The following is a 19,833-nucleotide window of genomic DNA, read 5'->3' as shown; positions in this document are numbered from 1 at the left end:
CACGAGACAAACATCAACAGGTACACCAAGATTGAAATCATACCAACCATATTCTCTGACCATGATGGCATCAAACGAGAAATAAACCATAAAAAGAAGGCAAGGAACCCTCCTCATGGAGATCGAAACCCACACTACTGGAAGACCACTGGAATAATGAGGAGATCAAAGAAGAAATTTAAAATGCTTTGAGTTAAATGAAAAGGAGGACACCAATTTTCTCAATGTATTGGATGCAGCAAAAGCAGTAATTAGAGGAAAATATACAGCAATACAGGCTCACATCACAAAACAAGAAAAAACTCAAAGAAACAACCTAATCTCAAAGCTCAAAGAACTAGAAAAAGCACAACAACAAAACCCCAAAGCCAGTATAAAAATGAATAAAAATCAAAGCAGAAATAAATGAAATCGAAACTAAAAAAACAATCCAAAAGATCAATGAAACCGAAAGTTGGTTCTTCCAAAAATTAAATAAAATAAACAAACCCCTAGCTAGGCTCACAAAGGAAAAATGGGAGAAGACACAAATAAATAGGATCACAAATGAAAGAGGAGAAATCACAACAAACATAGCAGAAATCTAAAGAATAATCAGAAACTACTACGAACAGTTATATGCAAACAAGCCCAACAATCTAGAAGAGATGGACTAACTCCTACAACTCTATAATCACCCAAAGCTAGATAAAGAAGAAATAGAACACCTAAACAGACCAATTACAAGCAGTGAAATTGAAATGGTAATCAAAACCCTTCCCAAAAACAAAAAAGCCCAGAACCAGATGGATTTACCTATGAAGTCTACCATAAATTAAGAAATGAATTAGTGCCTATCCTTCACAAACTCTTTCAAAAAATTAATAAGGAAGGGATAATACCAAACATGTTCTATGAACCCAACATTACACTAATACCAAAACCGAACAAGGACAACACAAAAAAAGAAAACTACAGGCCAATATCTCTAAAAAACACGGATGCCAAAATCCTCCATAAAATTTTAGCTATCAGAATCCAACAATGTATCCATAAGATAATTCACCACGACCAAGTAGGATTTATTCCAGGGACACAAGGATGGTTCAATATCCGAAAATCAATCAACGTAATCCAACACATCAAGAAAAAGAAAAATAAAAATCATGTGATAATATCCACAGAGGCTGAGAAAGCTTTCGACAAAGTACAACACCCATTTATGATGAAGGCCCTTGAAATTCTCGGGATACAAGGAACATACCTCAACATCATAAAGGCCATCTATGACAAGCCCATAGCCAATATCATTCTCAATAGTGAAAAGCTGAAAGCATTTCCATTAAGGTCTGGAACAAGACAAGGATGTCCACTCTCACCACTGCTTTTCAATATAATACTGGAAGTCCTAGCCAGAGCATTAAGATAAGAGAAAGACATACAAGGAATCCAAATAGGCAAGGAAGAAGTCAAACTATCACTATTCTCAGATGATATGATAATATACATCGAGAACCTCCACAGAAAAACTAATTCAACTCATCAATCAGTTAAGTAAAGTGGCAGGATACAAAGTTAACACACAAAAGTCAGTAGCCTTCCTATACACAAACAATAAATCTGAAGAAGAAGAAATCAAGAAAACCATCCCTTTTACTATTGAAACAAAAAAAAAATCAAATACTTGGGAATAAACCTAAAAAAAGAAGTAAAGGACCTATACAAAGAAAACTGTAAAAGACGTTAAAAGAAATAGAAGACGACAAAAAGAAATGGAAAGATATCCCCTGCTCATGGATCTGAAGAATTAACATTATAAAATGGCCATGCTACCAAAAGCAATCTACAGATTCCATGCTATTCCAATAAAAATTTCAATGTCATTCTTCCAAGAAATATAACAATTATTGATGAAATTCATATGGAACCACCAAAAACCCCGAATAGCCAAAACCCTCCTGAAAAAAAAAGAAGGGAATGGAGGCATCACTCTCCCAAATTTCAAACTATATTACAAAGCTATAATAATCAAAACTACAAGGTACTGGAACAAGAACAGACACATGGACCAATGGAATCAAATAGAAAATCCAGAAATAAACCCACAGATTTATGGTGAACTAATCTTTGACAAAGGAGCAAAGAATATGCTCTGGAGCAAAGAAAGTTTGTTCAACAAATGGTGCTGGGAAAACTGGGTCACTACATGCAAAAGAATGAAGCTTGACTACTACCTCACACCATGAACAAAAACCAACTCAAAATGGATTAAAGGACTAGACATAAGACCTGAAACCATAAAATATATAGAAGGAATATAGGCGAAATACTACATGAAATGCACCTCAAAGACATCTTTACAGACACATCACCAAAAGCAGTGATAGCGAAGGCAAAGATAAATAGCTGGGACTACATCAAATTAAAGAGCTCCTGCACAGCAAGAGAGACAATAACCAAAATGAGGAGAAACTGCACTGACTGGGAGAACATTTTTGCACACAACACTAATGATAAAGGACTGATCACAAAAATCTACAAAGAGCTTAAGAGACTCAACAAAAACAAAGAGATTCATCCATTCAAAAAATGGGCAGAAGAACTTAAAAGAAACTTCTCCAGAGAGGAAATGCAAATGGCCAACAGGCATATGAAAAAATGTTCAACTTCACTTGTAATCAGGGAAACGCAAATCAAAACTATAATGAGATACCATCTTACACCAGTGAGAATGGCACATATTTAAAAAATGAGCAACAACAAATGTTGGCAAGGATGTGGTGAAAAAGGAACTCTCCTGCACTGGTAGCGGGAGTGCAAACTGGTCCAACCACTATGGAGAGCTGTGTGGAGATTTCTTGACCTACTAAGATAGAGGTTCCAGGGCCTCCCCTGGTGGTGCAGTAGTTGAGCGCTGGCTGAGAAGCTACCCTCAGGCTCTGTAGCGCAGGTTCGATCCCTGGCTGCCAGCGAGGGTCCCACATGGTGCTCAGATCTCTCCTGCTGCCTGCTGCTCCTCTTAGCAGTGTACTTCGTCATTCTGCCTGTTTTGCTCCCTGCTCTGCCTCTGGAGAGTTCTCTCACCTTCCCGCGCTTCTAACTGTACCCAGGGCTTGTATGTACGTATGTATAAACAAACAAACAAACAAACAAATAAATAAATCTTAAAAAAAAAAAAAAAAAAGGATAGCGCTTCCATATGATCCAGCAATTCCACTCCTAGGTATTTACCCAAAGGACACAGAAACATTAATTCCAAAGGGCACCTGCACCCCTATGTTTATAGCAGCACTATTTACAACAGCTAAGCTTTGGAAATAACCCAAATGCCCAAAAATAGACGACTGAATCAAGAAGATGTGGTATATATACACAATGAAATATTACTCAGCAATTCAAAAAGATAAACTCATGCAATTTGCAGCAACATGGATGGAGATGGAAGGGATCATGCTCAATGAAATAAGCCAGAAAGAAAAAGAAAAATACTGGATGGGTCTCACTCATAGCAGGAGTTTAGAAAACCTAAGTAAGAGATCAGGAAAAAGAATAACTATAACAAAGAAAAAAATCAAAATTAAAATCAACAAGCAACTACAAACCAGAGACACACTATGAGGGTGTGGGGGAGAGAAAATGGATTGGGGTAAAAATAAGGGGGGTGCAATTGTATGGGGAATATAACCAAGATGAAAATGCATACATTGTGCAAAAAAGAAAAATGATTTAAGAAATATATAAAAAAGGAAAAAAAAAGAAAAAGGAAAACAACTCCTCTAGGTATATTCAGACATGTACAAGAAATCTTCATGTAACCTTAACATAATAAAAGCCATATGCAACAAACCCACAACCAGTATTATTCTCAAAGGTGAAAAGCTGAAAACCTTTTCTTTAAGATCAGGAACAAGACAAGGATGTCCACTGCTTTTCATATAAATACTGGAAGATCTAGCAAGAGCATTAAGAGAGACATTCAAGGAATTCAAAAAAGAAAAGAAGTAAAACTATCACTATTTGCAGATGATATAAAATACACAGTAAAGCCTAAAATCCACAAAAAAAACTAATTAAAATAACCACATTAGTAAAGTAGCAGGATACAAAAATCAACACACAAAAATCAGTAGCCTTCTTATAAGCAAATAATCAATCTGAAAAAGAAATTTAAAAAACCATCTCTTTTATAATTTAAACAAAAAGAATTAAACACTTGGAAAAAGCCTAACAAAAGAGATGAAGGACCTTATACAAAGAAAATTATAAAACATTGTTAAAAGAAATAGAAGACAACACAAAGAAATGGAAAGACATCCCTTGCTCATGAACTGGAAGAATTAACATTATTAAAATGGCCATCCTACCGAAAGCAATTTACAGATAAAAGTACCAATGACATTCTTTGAAGAAACAGAACAAATATTGATGAAATTCATATGGATCCACAAAAACCTCAAATAGCCAAAGCTCTCCTGACTAAAAAAGGAGAATGGAACTATCACACACCCAGAATTCAAACTATACTACAAAGCCATATTAATTAAAACAGTATGGTAATGGAACAAAAACACACACACCGACCAATGGAATCGAATAGAAAATTAGGGAAAAAAAGCCATAGATTTATGGAAAACAAATCTTTGACAAAGGAGCAAAGATTTATGGACAACAAATTTATGGACAACAACAAATATGTTGTCCACAGATTTATGGACAATGAATCTTTGACAAAGGAGCAAAGAATATGCAATGGAACAACAGTTTGTTCAATAAATGGTGCTGGGGAAACTGGACCACTGCACATAAAGAATGAAACTAGACTACTACAGGATACCATTCACAAAAAACTACTCAAAATGATAAAATAATTAAACATAAGACATGAAACCATAAAATATATATAAGACAGGTAAAACATACATGACATTCATCACAGTGCCCTCTTAAAGACTCATCCCCCAAAGCAAAGAAAGTGAAGGAATAGATAAACAGCTGGGATTACATCAAACTGAAAAGGTTCTGTACAGTAAAAGGAACATTAACCAAAACAAAGAGACACCCCACTGATTGGGAGAAATTTTTTCATTTGACACAACTGAGAAGGGACAAATCACAAAGACATACAAAGAACTCACAGGACTCAACAAGAACAAAATAAACGATCCAATCTAAATATGGGCAAAAGAGGGCCTCTCCGGTGGCGCAGTGGGTTGAGCGCAGCGCTGTGAAGCGGTCTGCAACCTCTGCAGTGCGAGTTCGAATCCTGCCCAGCCAGGGAGATACCCACATGATGCGGCAGACCTCTCCTTTCTTGCCCATTGCTCCTCTCAGCAGTGTTTTCAGCCATCTCCCTGTTCTGCTCCCTGCTCTGTCACTGGTGAATTCTCTCATCCTCCTGTGCCTTTGGGCTGTACCCCAGTTCTTGTATAAATGAAAAGATATTAAAAAAAAAATGGGCAAAAGAGCTAAAAATACGCTTCTCCAAAGAGAAAAAGCAAATGGCTACCAGGTACATGAAAAATGTTCAACATCCCTCATAACCAGGGAAATAAAAACCACAATGAGATACCACCTAACACCAGTGAGAATGGCATATATTAAAAAAACTAGCAGCAACAAATGTTGGTGAGGATGTGGAGAAAAAGGAACCCTCCTATACTGCTGGTGGAAATGCAAACTGGACCAACCAGTATGGAAAGCTGTGTGGAGTTTCCTCATACTACTAAAAATGGAGCTACCATATGATCCAGCAATTCCACTGCCAGGAATCTACCCAATGGCACAAAAACAATAATCTAAAAGGAAACTTACACTCCTATGTTTACTACAGCACTATTTACAATAGGTAACATATGGAAACAAGCCAAATGCCCTCAAACAGATGACTGGATCAGGAAGATGTGGTATATTTACAGACAATGGAATCAAAAAAGATAATCTCATGCCATCTGCAGCAACTTGGATGGTGTTGGAAGGGACTATGGATTATGCTCAGTGAAATAAGCCAGAAAGAAAAAGAAAAATATCAGAGGGTTTCACTTATAGGAAGAATATAGGGGAAGTAATAAGGGATCAGAAAAAAATAATAAAAAAAGCAAAATTAACAGGTAACTATAAATCATAAGATATTCTAAAGGGGAGAAAGAGGGAGAGATATCAAAACACAGGAAGGAAGAACACAAGGAACTAAGGTGATGGTGCACAGGTAACTTGGTGGTGGGAATTTTACGAGGACTACACCTGAGAGGAGAAAGCAAACATTGTACAATAATGAATGGTGATGTAAAATATATATGAATAAATACATTACAAAAGAAAAAAATCTTAATTTAGTAAAATAAGCATAATATAGCCAGCTAGCATTTATACGGTATGCACTTCTAACATAAGATTTTAAGACTTGTCCTAAATTCAGAAACTACAGAGTTCCAGTTCTGGGATTGTAAAGTCCCCATACTCTCTACAATGAAACTTCACCTGGTTTGTTATAGGAACCTAGAAGGACAGAACTGTTGAGTAGTAGCTCTTCCAAGGAAGGAATAGTGAGGTTCTGCTCCCAAGTGGACAGACAAGTAATTCATGGAAAAGCCTATTTAAGTTTTGGTGAACAGTGATAGTGACAAAAAGAAGGAAAAGGGTGCCAAGCTTCAGAGACAAGTGACAACAAAAACTAGATTTAGAGTACCTGACTAGGACGAAAACAATTTTTGAGAGGTCAACTGTAAATTAAAGCTCATGCAGCCTGCAGAGGTAGAAGACTAAGTGCCTAATACTTAAGCACCTGAATTTTAACAGGAGCCAACAGTAATTTGCAGAAAATAGAAATAATTAATGGTCCTCAGAGATATTTGGGGGAGCAATTTGGTCAACCATAATTATCTAAAGAGGAAAAAAAACACTGAATAGTAAATCCAACACAAGTGATTTTTGACTTAATTAATGAATGTCATAAAAAAGTCACATATCTTTGGTGAAACACTGATTTTGTTTACAAAATTTTATATGATTTACCCCAAGATGCTTACATTATTGCTTAACAGTGGTTTGAGAATATGTGTTCAAAGAAATTATCTATCCAACCATATCTATTCATCTATTCTACTCATACATTTATTGAGAAATAAATAGGTCTTTGGTATACAAAATTAAGCAAAACGAGTTCTTTCAAAACCTTTTTTTTTCCTATTTTATTGTGATATAACTGACATAAAACATGTTAAATTTAAGGAACATAATATGTTGGTTTGATTCAATTATACATTGCAAAATGATAACCATTTGCTAACATCTTCATGCCATCAGAACACAATTACCATTTCTCTGCTGGGGTGGGGACAGTGAAGATTAACTCTCCTTGTTATTTTCAAGAATGTAATAGAGTATTATTAGCTATAATCGCCATACCATACTCTACATTAGATTCCCAGCACTTATCTTGTAATGTATACTCTTTTACCAACTTGTCCTCTTCCCTTAAACCTCCCCTTACTCCCATCAAATAACTTCTACTTTAATTGAGGAGATGGACACATATTTAGAAGTAAATTACATACAATAATAGGAACTTTATAAAGGTAAATAGGTCTTAGAAAAGAATGACAGTTCTCTGCAGATGCAAGTGGGCAAGAGAAACAGATAAACAGCATTCTAGACAATATTATCAAAGGCCTATTAAATTCAGGTAACAACAAAGAATTTGTTGGGGTAACTAAGAAGAAAAATGGAGCCAGATCATAAGGAGCCTTCTTTACAGAAAGAAGGCTAAGAAAGTCAAATGGATGGTCACTGAAGGATTTTGAGCAACTAAGTATCATTAACAGATGTGAGCTTTAAAAAGTATTTTTGGTTTCAATGTGGAGATAGTCAGGGGCAAAGCTGAAGATAAAGAGCAAGAAGACTTCCCAGTGCAAATCATCAAAAAACAAAAGGAGGTGAAGGGCAGAGAGAGTTTAAACTAGGAGAGTTAACAATTATGATAGACAAAAAGGGAGGGATGTGATATTCAAATATTGAAGAAAATATACTGAAGTAAAAGTAACAGACAAAAATAACATTCATTTCTGGTTTGGTTGACAGGGTTGGTTTATTCATAATGAAAAACAAAGAATTTCTTTGCCTAGATTCCCTGTAGGAGACATAATTCCTTTACTTAGGGATGTCTAATTATCAATAGCATATCTCATAAGAAAAAAAAACACTTTTTAATTTATAAATGATAAAGAAATAACCTATTTCTTGACTTCAGGCCACAATCAACTTCTACAATCAAAATAAATCCAAAACTTCATGAGCAGATCACCAATGGATACTGAAACTATTAATTGGCAAGATGGCATAAGAAGACTGTTAACAAAACACCAAATCATTTGATAATTACAAAGAGAACAGTACTTTTATAAAAAGAGTCAATGGTCAGCGCCTTAAACAAGTGATCAATCTTAGCATTATTAATTAGTGGACAACCTGACATAATGTGTAACCTACTGTGATACAATATGAAATACACCATCAACACCTATGAACTTTTCTTACTAAAAACATGTAACTATAATTTACTTAAGTCTTGGGAAAATTTTTCAGCTACAAAATACAGTGGACACAGGAATGAGTTAATTATACCATGAAGCAAAAATTAAAATATGGGGGTATTTTAGAAAATTAAGTTGTTGTCTAAAATTTCTTACCATGCAAAGTGAAAAAAACAGGAGGAACTGTTTTATATTTTGCAAAAATCCTAAGAACATAACAAATGTAACATATAGATCAGTAGCTTTAGCTTTGGCTTCTTTGTAGTCTCATAAATACTTCCACTATATCATTTGCCTTGTTTTTCTGGCTTCCCCAGAGATTATTCACGCTTTCTTCACTGCCCTCTTCAAGGTCACATGACCAGGAGGTCATCTATTTATTTGTCTGTTTATTTACTTATTTAAAGATTTATTTATGCATAAAAGAATTGGGGTATAGGCCAGAAGTGTGGGGTGGAGTGTGTGAGGGGAGACAGAGTAGGTAGCAGAACAGATAGATGTGCTGAAATACACTGCTGAGGGGAGCAGCAGGCAAGACAGGAGAGGTCTGCTGAGCCATGTGTGTTAGCTCGTTGTCCAGGATCAAACTGGCTTCAGTGGCTATGGACAGCTTCATAGAGCTAAGACTTAACCCCTTGTGCCACCAGGGAGGTTCTGGTCATCTATTTAAACTATTCCTTTTCCTTCTACTATTTTACTCCACAATGCTTATTTTTCTGCGTAACATTATAATTTGCCATACAATATTAATTTGCCTATTTATTTTATTCATCCCTATTCCCCCAACTAAAATGCAAATTCCATGAAGTTTGGGGTTTTGCTTGATGTATTCAATGCTATACTTGGAATGTTTAACACTATTTCTTGATCAAGTGAATGAACCATCACAAAAAATGATACTTTCAAAATGGGTCTAAAATAATACTAAAGATATCTAAAGGGTACCTATAATTTTTTTTTAATAAATCAAAAATTTTGACAAATTTCCTTAGCCACAGATAGAAATGAGTGAAGTATATCAAGGAAAAGCAGCAATGGGGCTGCCAATATCGTTCCTTTTAAATACATTCTGCTCAAAATTGGCATCTATTAGTTAAATGAAGTGCCACCAAATGTCTAATCCATCGGTCTTCACAAACATTTCAAAGGGAGCGGTGAATGATCTATCAATGGGTTAAGAGAAGAAATACAGATTTACAAAATTCAAGGTATTGCTTACCTCAATGGGATGGAAGAACACACAGGTATTTCAGTAGCATTACTAATATTTCAGATCTTAAGTTAGCGATGACAGATTTACCTTACACATGTTACATATATTCTTTTGGATGTAGCAGATGAATCTTTTTTATATGGGTGTATTAAAAAGTATTTGAAACTAGCTACATTAACATCTTCAAGGATAAAATTTCTGAAAACCACTGAAGAAATTCCAAATTTTGGAGTATTTAAGGTATAAAATCACATGTATGAATTTACAGATCACAATACATGCATTGAAAGGTTTTACATTTCTACTTTCCCTCAAAAACTTACAATGCATATGAAATATATGTCACAGAAACAAAGAAAAGGATAAACTACTTATTTTTGGAATGAGCAAGTGAAAAACATTTTTACAAAACAAAACTAAGTAACTTAAACGAAATTTATCACTAAACATATTGTTTAAACTTTTGTTTTTGCATTCTGTCATATATTTAAACAAATAATTACCATAAAAATTACTTATACAGATTATTTTGGTTGGCTGCCATAATGCAATTAAAGGGAAATTGCTCTCTATTATCAGACCTCAGCTGATTAAACCTAAAGCTAATACTTTCAGTATCTGCAAAACCTCCAACTTTCAAAGCATCAGGAAATTCAACTGGCCCACTGAGACATCTATATGATAATTTAGAAAAAACTGAATTTGAAAGAACAATTTATAAACTTAGATTTATTAAAATTTTCAAAGCCCATATTTTACTTATCCAGAATTTATATTGTATCTCCAGAATTTAGAACAAACACTACCTAGTATGCTTGGCAGCCCAACAATGTTTTGGGGATGGCATATTTATCAATATTAAAAATCCAATCAATCTCCTTAGTCTAGACTACAAGGCTAATATTCTCTCAAGCTTCTTATCTTCGTTTCTCTTATACAGCCTAAATTCCATCTTCCTTATAATCCCACTTCTGGTTTTCCTGGTTAACTTCAACTTATACTAGTCAACGTTATTACCTATTAGTTTACAAAGCTCTCTCCTCATTTACAACACGAATTCATCGTTCAGACTATAACCTTGCTATCTCTACGTATGCACTTCATAAATAGAAGTTGGATACATTTTAAGTATCCAATAAATGTTCATTGAACAAACACAAAAATAAATGAATCCCATATAAGTTTGAAAGACCAAATAGCTTATTTAACACTTGTTAAAAAAAAAAGTTAAGCCAACAATAAAAAAGATACAGAAATTTTAACACCTGGCTCTAACTAGATAATTGAGTGGGTCTTAATAATTATTAAATATAAAAGTGATTCATAAAAATCACTGTAAAATCATGTTATATATATGTTTTAAAATTGAAGGACAAAATTCTTGAAATTACCAGTGTAATTATAACCTCAACATAGTTGATCAAGTCTAATCTAACTGAGAATTAACAATAAATGCTATTAATGAGCGATACCCTGACTTACTAAGTATCTCATTTAAGCATTTCCCATTATGAGACTGGATGTCTTAAACAATGTAATGGAAGTATTTAACTCAACTGAAAAAATTAATATAAATCAACAGAATACAACCTTTAAAAGAAGATTATTATGTGAAGAGAATTAAGTCAGAAGGAGACAGACAAATGCTGGATGGTGTCACTTACATGTGAAATATAGAAAAACCAAATAAAGGGTCAAAGTAAAACTCAAAAACCAACCCTTGTGGGATAGGAAAGAATAATGTGGGGAAGGGACACAATGCTTTGGTGGTGGGAGCACTATGGTAACAACACCAGAAAGGTGATCCTATACTTCCAAAATTCAAACAACAATGCAAACTAATGGTACCACAATAAAAATTTTTAAATAAAAACACTAGCTTAATTTTGTAACTAATTTGGAATGTCATAAAACACTGGTTAAAAAAACTACCCAGAAATGTATTGTATGACTGAACATGTTCAAATGGAAAAAATACAAGTACTACTTAATTACCCTTTCACCAGTGACTTCAGATTATACATTTGCAATTACAGAGTTGGCAGAATAGGATAATGATTGTAAGATGGTCTAGAGTCAACAACTGGCTTGGCCATTCAATAGTTATGTGACCAAAGACAAGTTTTTTAACCCCTTTTCACTGTTTTACCATCCAGAAAATGGAATTAGCAATAATACAAAAAAACAGTACCATAAAAATGTTACATGGACATATAGTACTTACAACAGTGCCTGGCACATAATATAACAATTATTTGTTATTATTCAACATTTCCTTTTGCTTTTAATAATTTACACTGCAAGATTCAGTCATTATTATGTCTTATGTTACCTTTCTCACATTACAAATTGATTATTCTTTTTGAGTCTTCATGAATTTCTCTATTTTACTATTCTGTTTTCTTTTGGCATCTGTCACTTCCAACTTTGCTTTGCTTTAATACTTCGTTTAACGTCCTCAAAATGATGCATTCTCCAAAAAAAGATAGGTACAACACAAATGGGATGGTGTAATCAAGAAAGCATCACTTGTCACTAGTATTTTCACTTACTATAAGTTTTATATGTTCAATGCAATGGGTTTGTTGTTTATATTGATTATGATACCTCTTGGAAGCACTTAGATTTCTGAAGAAATAGAACCAAAAATTTGAACATATAATCACAAATGAGTAAGAAACATAGTGGTGGCACTTACACTTCATGCACAAGCTCTCCATAAATCACCATAAAAGTTTAAGCCATGTGTGAGGTTATGTCCCCAAAATTACTTAGTTATGTAAACATTTTTTACAAATTAATAGTTTGAGAAAGAAAAAATTAAAATCATAACCATCTCATGACAACTGACAAGAAAATGATTTAGTAGCATGTGCATTTAATTTTATAAATAAAAATACATATGCTGCAAACTATAATATAACAAACAAGAAATATACACTCAGTCTTTTGATTACCAAGACTGGAAGGAAAAAAAAACTTTATTTAGCCCTTTATTTCTTAAGTAATCTCCCCACAAGATAACAATTGTAAGTAGCTCTTTTGGGAAAGGGAATGGGGAGCAGGAGAATTATGTTATAGACAAAATCAGCTTATCACAGGTAGAAAATGTCTTACTCATGGGATGTACAATCAAAAAAATTTAGAGATTTTAATGTAGGAATGGAAGTAACGAGCTTTTCTTTACCATATCCGGCATTTCTTTCTTATTTGCTCAACTGTATAGTACTGAACTATTCTTACATTTATTAAGAAATTTTAATCATTTGATGATTAAATGTTCAAATGAATCATGAAAGTGCCTATAGTTAAGTTTAAATAAATTCACAGAAGCACAAATTATTAGAAAATAGAGGAGTAAAAAAAGCTTACAGATAAGTTGTAACCATTGTACAAGAGCACAATACTCAAAATCTCTGTAATTGCGAGCAATACAATATAAAATAACACAGATAAGAATTAAAGTCACTAAGTGAATACATTAAATGAGTTATACTGCAAAGGTGGAATTCCCTACATATTTGCTACACTTAGTAATGTATAAAAATTACACAGACTTGCCTTTGGGAAGAACTCATAAGTAGAGATGTGATCCTAACAACCTGGGAAGAAATAGTCTTACATTTTTCTTACGCTCCCAGCAGGCTCCAACGGGAACCAAGTATTGACTCTAATACTGCTCTGGGAAATAATGTATTTCTACATTAGGTTGGTATTACAATTACAATGCATTTTTGGCTGTGTGTAGGTTTACAGGGCCTTTCAAAAAAGTAACCTCATAACAACAATATAACCAATGTGTAATAAGTTACAGGAGCTATATTGTATAGTCGGGTAAAAACAAACTCTTAGACCATTGTATTCAGATTTAAATACCTTCGATTTAAGCTACTTCTAAACTCATCTCACCTTTACTTTCCTATAATAGTATTTTCATTTATGCAAGAAAATCTTGACTACCTCCTGTGACCCAAATGGTAATATATCTAATAGATACTTTGTTTATTTTTTTTAAAGATTTATTTACTTATTTATACAAGCACTGGGTATAGTCAGAAGAGTGGGAGGGTGAGAGAATTCACCAGAGCCAGAGGGGAGAGCAGAGCAGGCAGACTGACGAAATACACTGCTGAGGGGAGCAGCGGGTGGCAGGAGAGGTCTGTGTGCCATGTGGAAGCCTCGCCCGTTGGCCGGGGATCGAACCAGCCCTGCAGAGGTTGCCGGCAGCTTCGCAACCCAGTGCTCAACCGCTGTGCCACCGGGGAGGCCCGATAATTTGTTTAGATGATTACATTCCAACCAATTAAAAACATTAGCTGCATTTTAATAATTTTAATAATAAGTGACCACTTATTATTCCCACATTACACCTGAATATTGACAACAGTAACTATCTGACAACATTCACAGTAATATTTTCTTAGGTATACCATGGCTTCCACTTCAATGAAATCCTTACCTTTCTCTGCTTTATTTAAATATTTTAGTACAAAAGCAATGGTTTCCTATTATTATGCATTTTCACAATGTATTTCTGTTTCTATTCATTTTATTCTCATATATGAAGTATTTTTATAATTTCAGATTTGCCTTTCTCTTTTTCCCAAATTTTGTTGTACATCAGAATCAGCAGATACGCTTTAAAAAACCCTATATGCAGGGCCTACCTGGTGGCGCAAGGGATTAAGCACAGCGCTAGAGCACTATGATGCTGTCCCAGCCTCTGCAGCGTAAGTTCATTAGATCCCAGGCCGGCCAGGGAGTTGCCCACATGGCGCAGCAGACCTCTACTGTCTCACCCGCTGCTCCCCTCAGCAGTGTTTTCAGTCAGTCAGACTGTTCTGTTCCCCACTCTGTCTCTGGTGAGTCCTCTCACTCTCCATACCACTGGCCTGTACCCCAGTTCTTGTTTGCATAAATAAATAAATCTTTAAAAAAAAAAAAAAAAACCCTATGCACAGGTTAAATGTCTTGTAAGTTAATCAGAGTATCTGAGGGAGCCCAGTATCAACAGTTTTTAAATATCCCCAGATGATGTTAAGCTTCAGGCACTATCCTCTTAAAACTGTTAATGACGTCAGGCACTGTCCCCTTAAACTGTTAATAATACTCTATGATGTGTTAGTATCCTGAAGGTCCAAGGTACATAATATTTGTAATCTTTGATCCTAACAACCTGTATTGCAATACTGGCACAGTAGTTAATATAGCAGTTGGTAAGTAAACCTACCAGTTGCACCTTAATCTGGCTTTGTTATCTCCTATTTACTATATATAAACACAAGCATTAACAACAATCAGTGCAGGGGTGGGAAGAGCACAAGGGACTATAGTGATGGTACACAGGTGAACTGGTGGGAATTTCATGGGAAATCATACATTGCAGAAAAATGAAGGATGATGTAATATACATATATATAAAATATTTCATGGATCCTATACTGTATTGAAAGAAAAAAGTTGCATTGATAAATATAAAATTTTAAAAATTAAAAAATAAAAAATAAAAACACTTAGGTGAGAAAAAAAGTAACAAAAATTATTTTTAAGTGAAAAGTAGTATCATAGAAATGTTTCAGAATCCAAAGATTTTTAAATTTCAGGTTAACAGAGTGCCTACACCTTATATTCCATCACATCTCACAGAATATGGGCAGCCTCTGTAATCAAAAACATTAATATATACATAGTCACACTGACTAGGATTAGAAAAAATCATAAACAAGTTCATGTTAGTTGAAGGCCAGGCTTTCCACCAATTAAATTGCACAGCTTCTTAGATACAGAAATAAAGATAAGTAAATGTGGACCTATATATACATAGGTCACAATGTATAGTACCTCCTACCTCCCATGGAATATGACTAAATAGTCTGAAAGACAACAAAGAATATTCTTGAGATGCACACAAAATGTTTCAGTGCATGCTGCTAAAGGTGAATACCTGATGAGAAAAACATATATTGTACAACTTGTGTTTTTCAAAAACAAAGTATTTACAGTAATTTTTCAATTAAAAAGAAATGCTACTATTTGTAAAAAAGTTGAAGTCACCCCACCAAAAATAGAAGACCTAGAAGAAAATCAGTCTCTTTGTAGTATTAAAAGTCAAGGAAAAGAATAAATAAAAGGCAAGGGAAAAAAAATCTACCAGAAAAAGAAATCTTATCTAAATCGAAAGGCAGAATGAATGCTAAAACTGAAATTACTGGTGGCCTAAATCATGACATGAACTGAGTTCACCATAAATATATTACAGAAATAAAGTGTGGAAGAGTTTCAACATTTTCAGTAAGTGTAAGAAACTGCTTGAATGGATATTTTGGTGAAAATGGAAAATCATGCAGAAAAAATGATTTCTGCATGATTAATTTGTTAAAACTAGCAAAAAAAGCATGTACTCTAAATGAAAATCAAACTCTTCTCAAGCAGAGTATTCCAAATAGACGCTCAAGTTTTATACATACCCCAAAGAGATCTGAGCATCCATGAAATTTTGGGAATTTTGGATTAAATATAATTAAGCAGATTTTTTTCTATTAGTATTTCTAAGAACCTTAAACTAAGAAAATGGACTTTGATGATCTCTAAGACAGGTGGAAATATCAGTCTTCTCACTTTTTTGTCATCCGAATTCATTTTTTTGGGAAAGCATTTAATGGGACTGGCATTTCACAGAGCATGAAACTATTGCAGACACATTTATAAATACATTTACAAATCTGGGCATTTGAGGTGAACATTCAACCTCATACCAGCACTTTCTTATCATTATCCTGTACTATTTTTATGCAATGTAACCAAACTCCAAAGATCTTTATTTTTAAATTAGTAATAGATTATCATATAAATGAGAAAAAAGTGTTCTCTTTTCTTGTAGTAAACACAAAATGGAAACCAAAAATAAGCAACATATTCGCCATTTAAAAGTTTAAGTAGGTAAGTTATAAATATTGAAATGTTATACCTCATCAAACTCTTCAGTCATTTTTCTGATGATTTCTGCATTCTGCATATTTCGAAACATCTCTATTCTCACAGTACCTGTGGAATAACAGATTTTACAGTTAATCTTTTTCTAGTCCATGCTAAACATTAATTTTACCACTATCTAAAAAGTATTATATAAAAGTTCTTCCATTCTTTTTTCTGCCTCCGAATTCCTATTTAAAGGAATCTTTTAAGAACTTCAAAGTTCTTTAGACAATTTTTAAAACCTAAATATCCTGTGAATTATGTAAGTATAAAGTACACTGAGAGGATGTTAGGAAAGAAAAGACAAAGAAATAAAACAATGAATTTATATTTTAGGGAGGACTTAAATATAGACTGATGCTACCTTAACCTATAGCTGGCTACTTTTATCTGAAAGCATCCAACTACACAGTTAGTTCCCTTTATGGCTCTTTGATATTCTTTATCATTTGAATACTCACCTAAAAATTGAAGCTAAATGTCCCTTAATCTAGTAAACACATTTCAATCTGTTTTCTTTTCAAAATTAATTTATTTTTAACTGAGGTAAATTGGGGTAGTCCCATCAGGTGTTATACCATAGTGCACCCACCACCAACTCAACCATATTCTACCACTATAGACTATTGTGCTTCCTTCCCTCTTTGCTCTTTCCCTCTCTACACCTCCCCCTCAATCTGTTCTTTTAATATGAAAAGTTGTGCACTTAATTGGATTTATGTATCAAACATCAAAAAAAAGTTAACCCCTTTCTAATCTCATTCTTTCACACTCCTTCTAAGTCACTTCATATTTATCTCAAATATGGTTAAATAAATATCATCAATCTTACATTAAGAGTGGTTTATATTTAAAACCTTTGTTTAAAATTAATGTAATTTGAAGAATCTAAAGTAAGTTTCAAAATTAACAATGCGGATATAAAATCCTAGCCAGTAATGAAGTTCAGTTATAACTGCATAAATATAAAATGTTCAAGTTAAAAATCAGGAAATTAAGACTCAATAAAACAGCATGAAAATAATCATTGTATAACCTCTTCGTTGCAAATGAATAAATAGCACCTTCAATTCAAATCATATTTAGGAATGTAAGAGAGAGAAATCTCTGAAATGTAGTCATACTCTGACAGGAAATAGTATGTAATAGTAAAAGAACCCATAAAAGTTATCAAAGTATAGCTTTACTTTAGCGTCCCAACTAAAAAAAACAATGGCATATTTGGTAGGTTAAATTTAATTTGACTTAATTTTTGCTAATCTGTATAGTAAGAAAAGTGTTATCTTTGGTAAGAACCATTTAAAAGCAAGCTTTAATTACTTGACATATAGTTCTCTCGGTCATTTTTCAAGACTGAATTCATTAAGTACCACCAACAGGCATTCCCTATATCTCAAAGTAGAAATGAGAAAGTCTACATAGCACGGTAGGTGAAAAGGAAAAATATTTTTAAAGAGTTCTTCCCCAACATGCAATTTCCAAAATAAACTTGGAAACTTTTGTATTGTGATTTTGTTATTTTACACCAAAAACCAGTAGTGTCGGCAATATTCAACATTAATGAATACAGGTTGTTTACAATGTACAATGTAGCTTTTATTTTCAGAGGATCTGTAAAAAAATTTAATAAAGGAAATGCATTAAATTGCTAATTTCAAGTTATTGCAAGCTAAAAGAAACTTTCTGTTAGACAATCTTAAAATTACTCAAACAAAATTGTTTAACTATTTAACACTGTTAAGGTCATAAACTATGTGCAAATCTGAAATAAAATCCCATAGATAAAAAGCAAACAATTTCAGGGGTTGTTTTATAGTAAATAAGATAACATTTATAACTACTAAACAAAGAAGAAAAAAGTAAAACTAGATTTTGAAGTTACATGGGAAGAATTAGCTGTTTGTGGGTGAAGAACATTTTACAGTTTGATTGGAGTATTGCCACAGTTACATATATTTATCAAAAGTCATCAATCTATATCTTTAAAATGTATTAATTTTATGGATGAAAATTATACATTGGTGATGACTTTTCAAAAATTTCAAGAAAAAGGACACAAATTACACTATTTCAATAATAATGTAATTTGAAAATATGTCCAGTGTAAATAATGTTCAACTCTATTTCCATGACTGATATGGCATCCTAGAGTGGTTTAGTATTTTGAATCAGATACAGTAGAATTTAAATCTCAGCGCCAACAGTTAGTAAGGTTATGCCACAGGAAAAGTAAACTGTTCTCTATAAAACTCAGATTTCTAATCTTTAGTGATAATACCACTCCAGAACAGGTATGTTGTTTTGTTCAATATTGTAATTCCAAACACCTAAAATAGGTTTTAGCACATGGGATAAAAAAATGTTTGTGTAACAAACTAGAGATGATATGAAAACTAAATAACAATGGGAAGTTTTTTTGTACTGTACCAGTAGCATAAAAGATGTTCAATCAGTTTTGGCATTCCTACTTGAACCATCAATTTTTTGATAGGTTAACTTGCCCATTTTGGAGGGAAGTTTAAAGCTGCAATTCCTTAGTGGAGCTGTTCTGGAAACCAGACTACTACTTATGCATGTTGTCAGGTTAATGTTTGAAGAATGAGAACAGTGTTCATCTCTTTTATCCCATAACCAGTGAAAATTATTTCAGCAGTTTTCCCACCACTCAAACCTACAGAGTAAATACCACCAGAAACTACAGTACCAAACATATTTGTCCAAAATGCCTAGAACCCACTATAAGGATGAGTTAGGAGAATGAAGAAGTCATTGTCAGATAAGTCAAGCAGGAATTAACAGTCTTATTCATGCTTGCGTGCACGTGTGTGTGTGTGTGTGTGTGTGTGTACCAACATGGCCACCATCCCATTTTATCCTCCTTTTCAATTCTACCTCTTTCCTCTCTTCTGTGGTAACAGCCAGAGTAGGAACTTAACTTTCTTTACATCCTTCTATGTACAGAAGTAGGTAAAAAGGAAGACTGAAGGCAAACAGAACTTTACTTAGCAGTAAAACAATTTATCCAAATACAATAGTAGGCCCTTTTAGATTATAGCTTTTATGACACAGTAACATTCTGGCTCACTCAAAGTAACATAATCTGGGTGTGATTTGAATACACAAATACTGGCAGCTTTC

General features: G+C 33.7%; 1 protein-coding gene across 1 annotated transcript in view; it reads right to left on the bottom strand.

Moving 5' to 3' along the window:
- STAG1 (stromal antigen 1) overlaps nucleotides 1-19,833 on the bottom strand; it is a 462,478-nt gene that overhangs the window by 259,802 nt on the left and 182,843 nt on the right. The window contains exon 6 of the mRNA XM_037525931.2: nucleotides 16,688-16,764. Within this exon, the coding sequence (XP_037381828.2) occupies nucleotides 16,688-16,764 (77 nt within the window). The remainder of the gene's footprint in view (nucleotides 1-16,687; nucleotides 16,765-19,833) is intronic.

The sequence above is a fragment of the Talpa occidentalis genome, unplaced genomic scaffold (genome assembly GCF_014898055.3).
Source record: "Talpa occidentalis isolate TD23 unplaced genomic scaffold, MPIMG_talOcc4v2.1 talOcc4.4, whole genome shotgun sequence".
Taxonomy (NCBI): domain Eukaryota; kingdom Metazoa; phylum Chordata; class Mammalia; order Eulipotyphla; family Talpidae; genus Talpa; species Talpa occidentalis.
The sequence above is the reverse complement of the archived record's forward strand: the minus strand, read 5'-3'. Positions and strand labels throughout refer to the sequence as shown.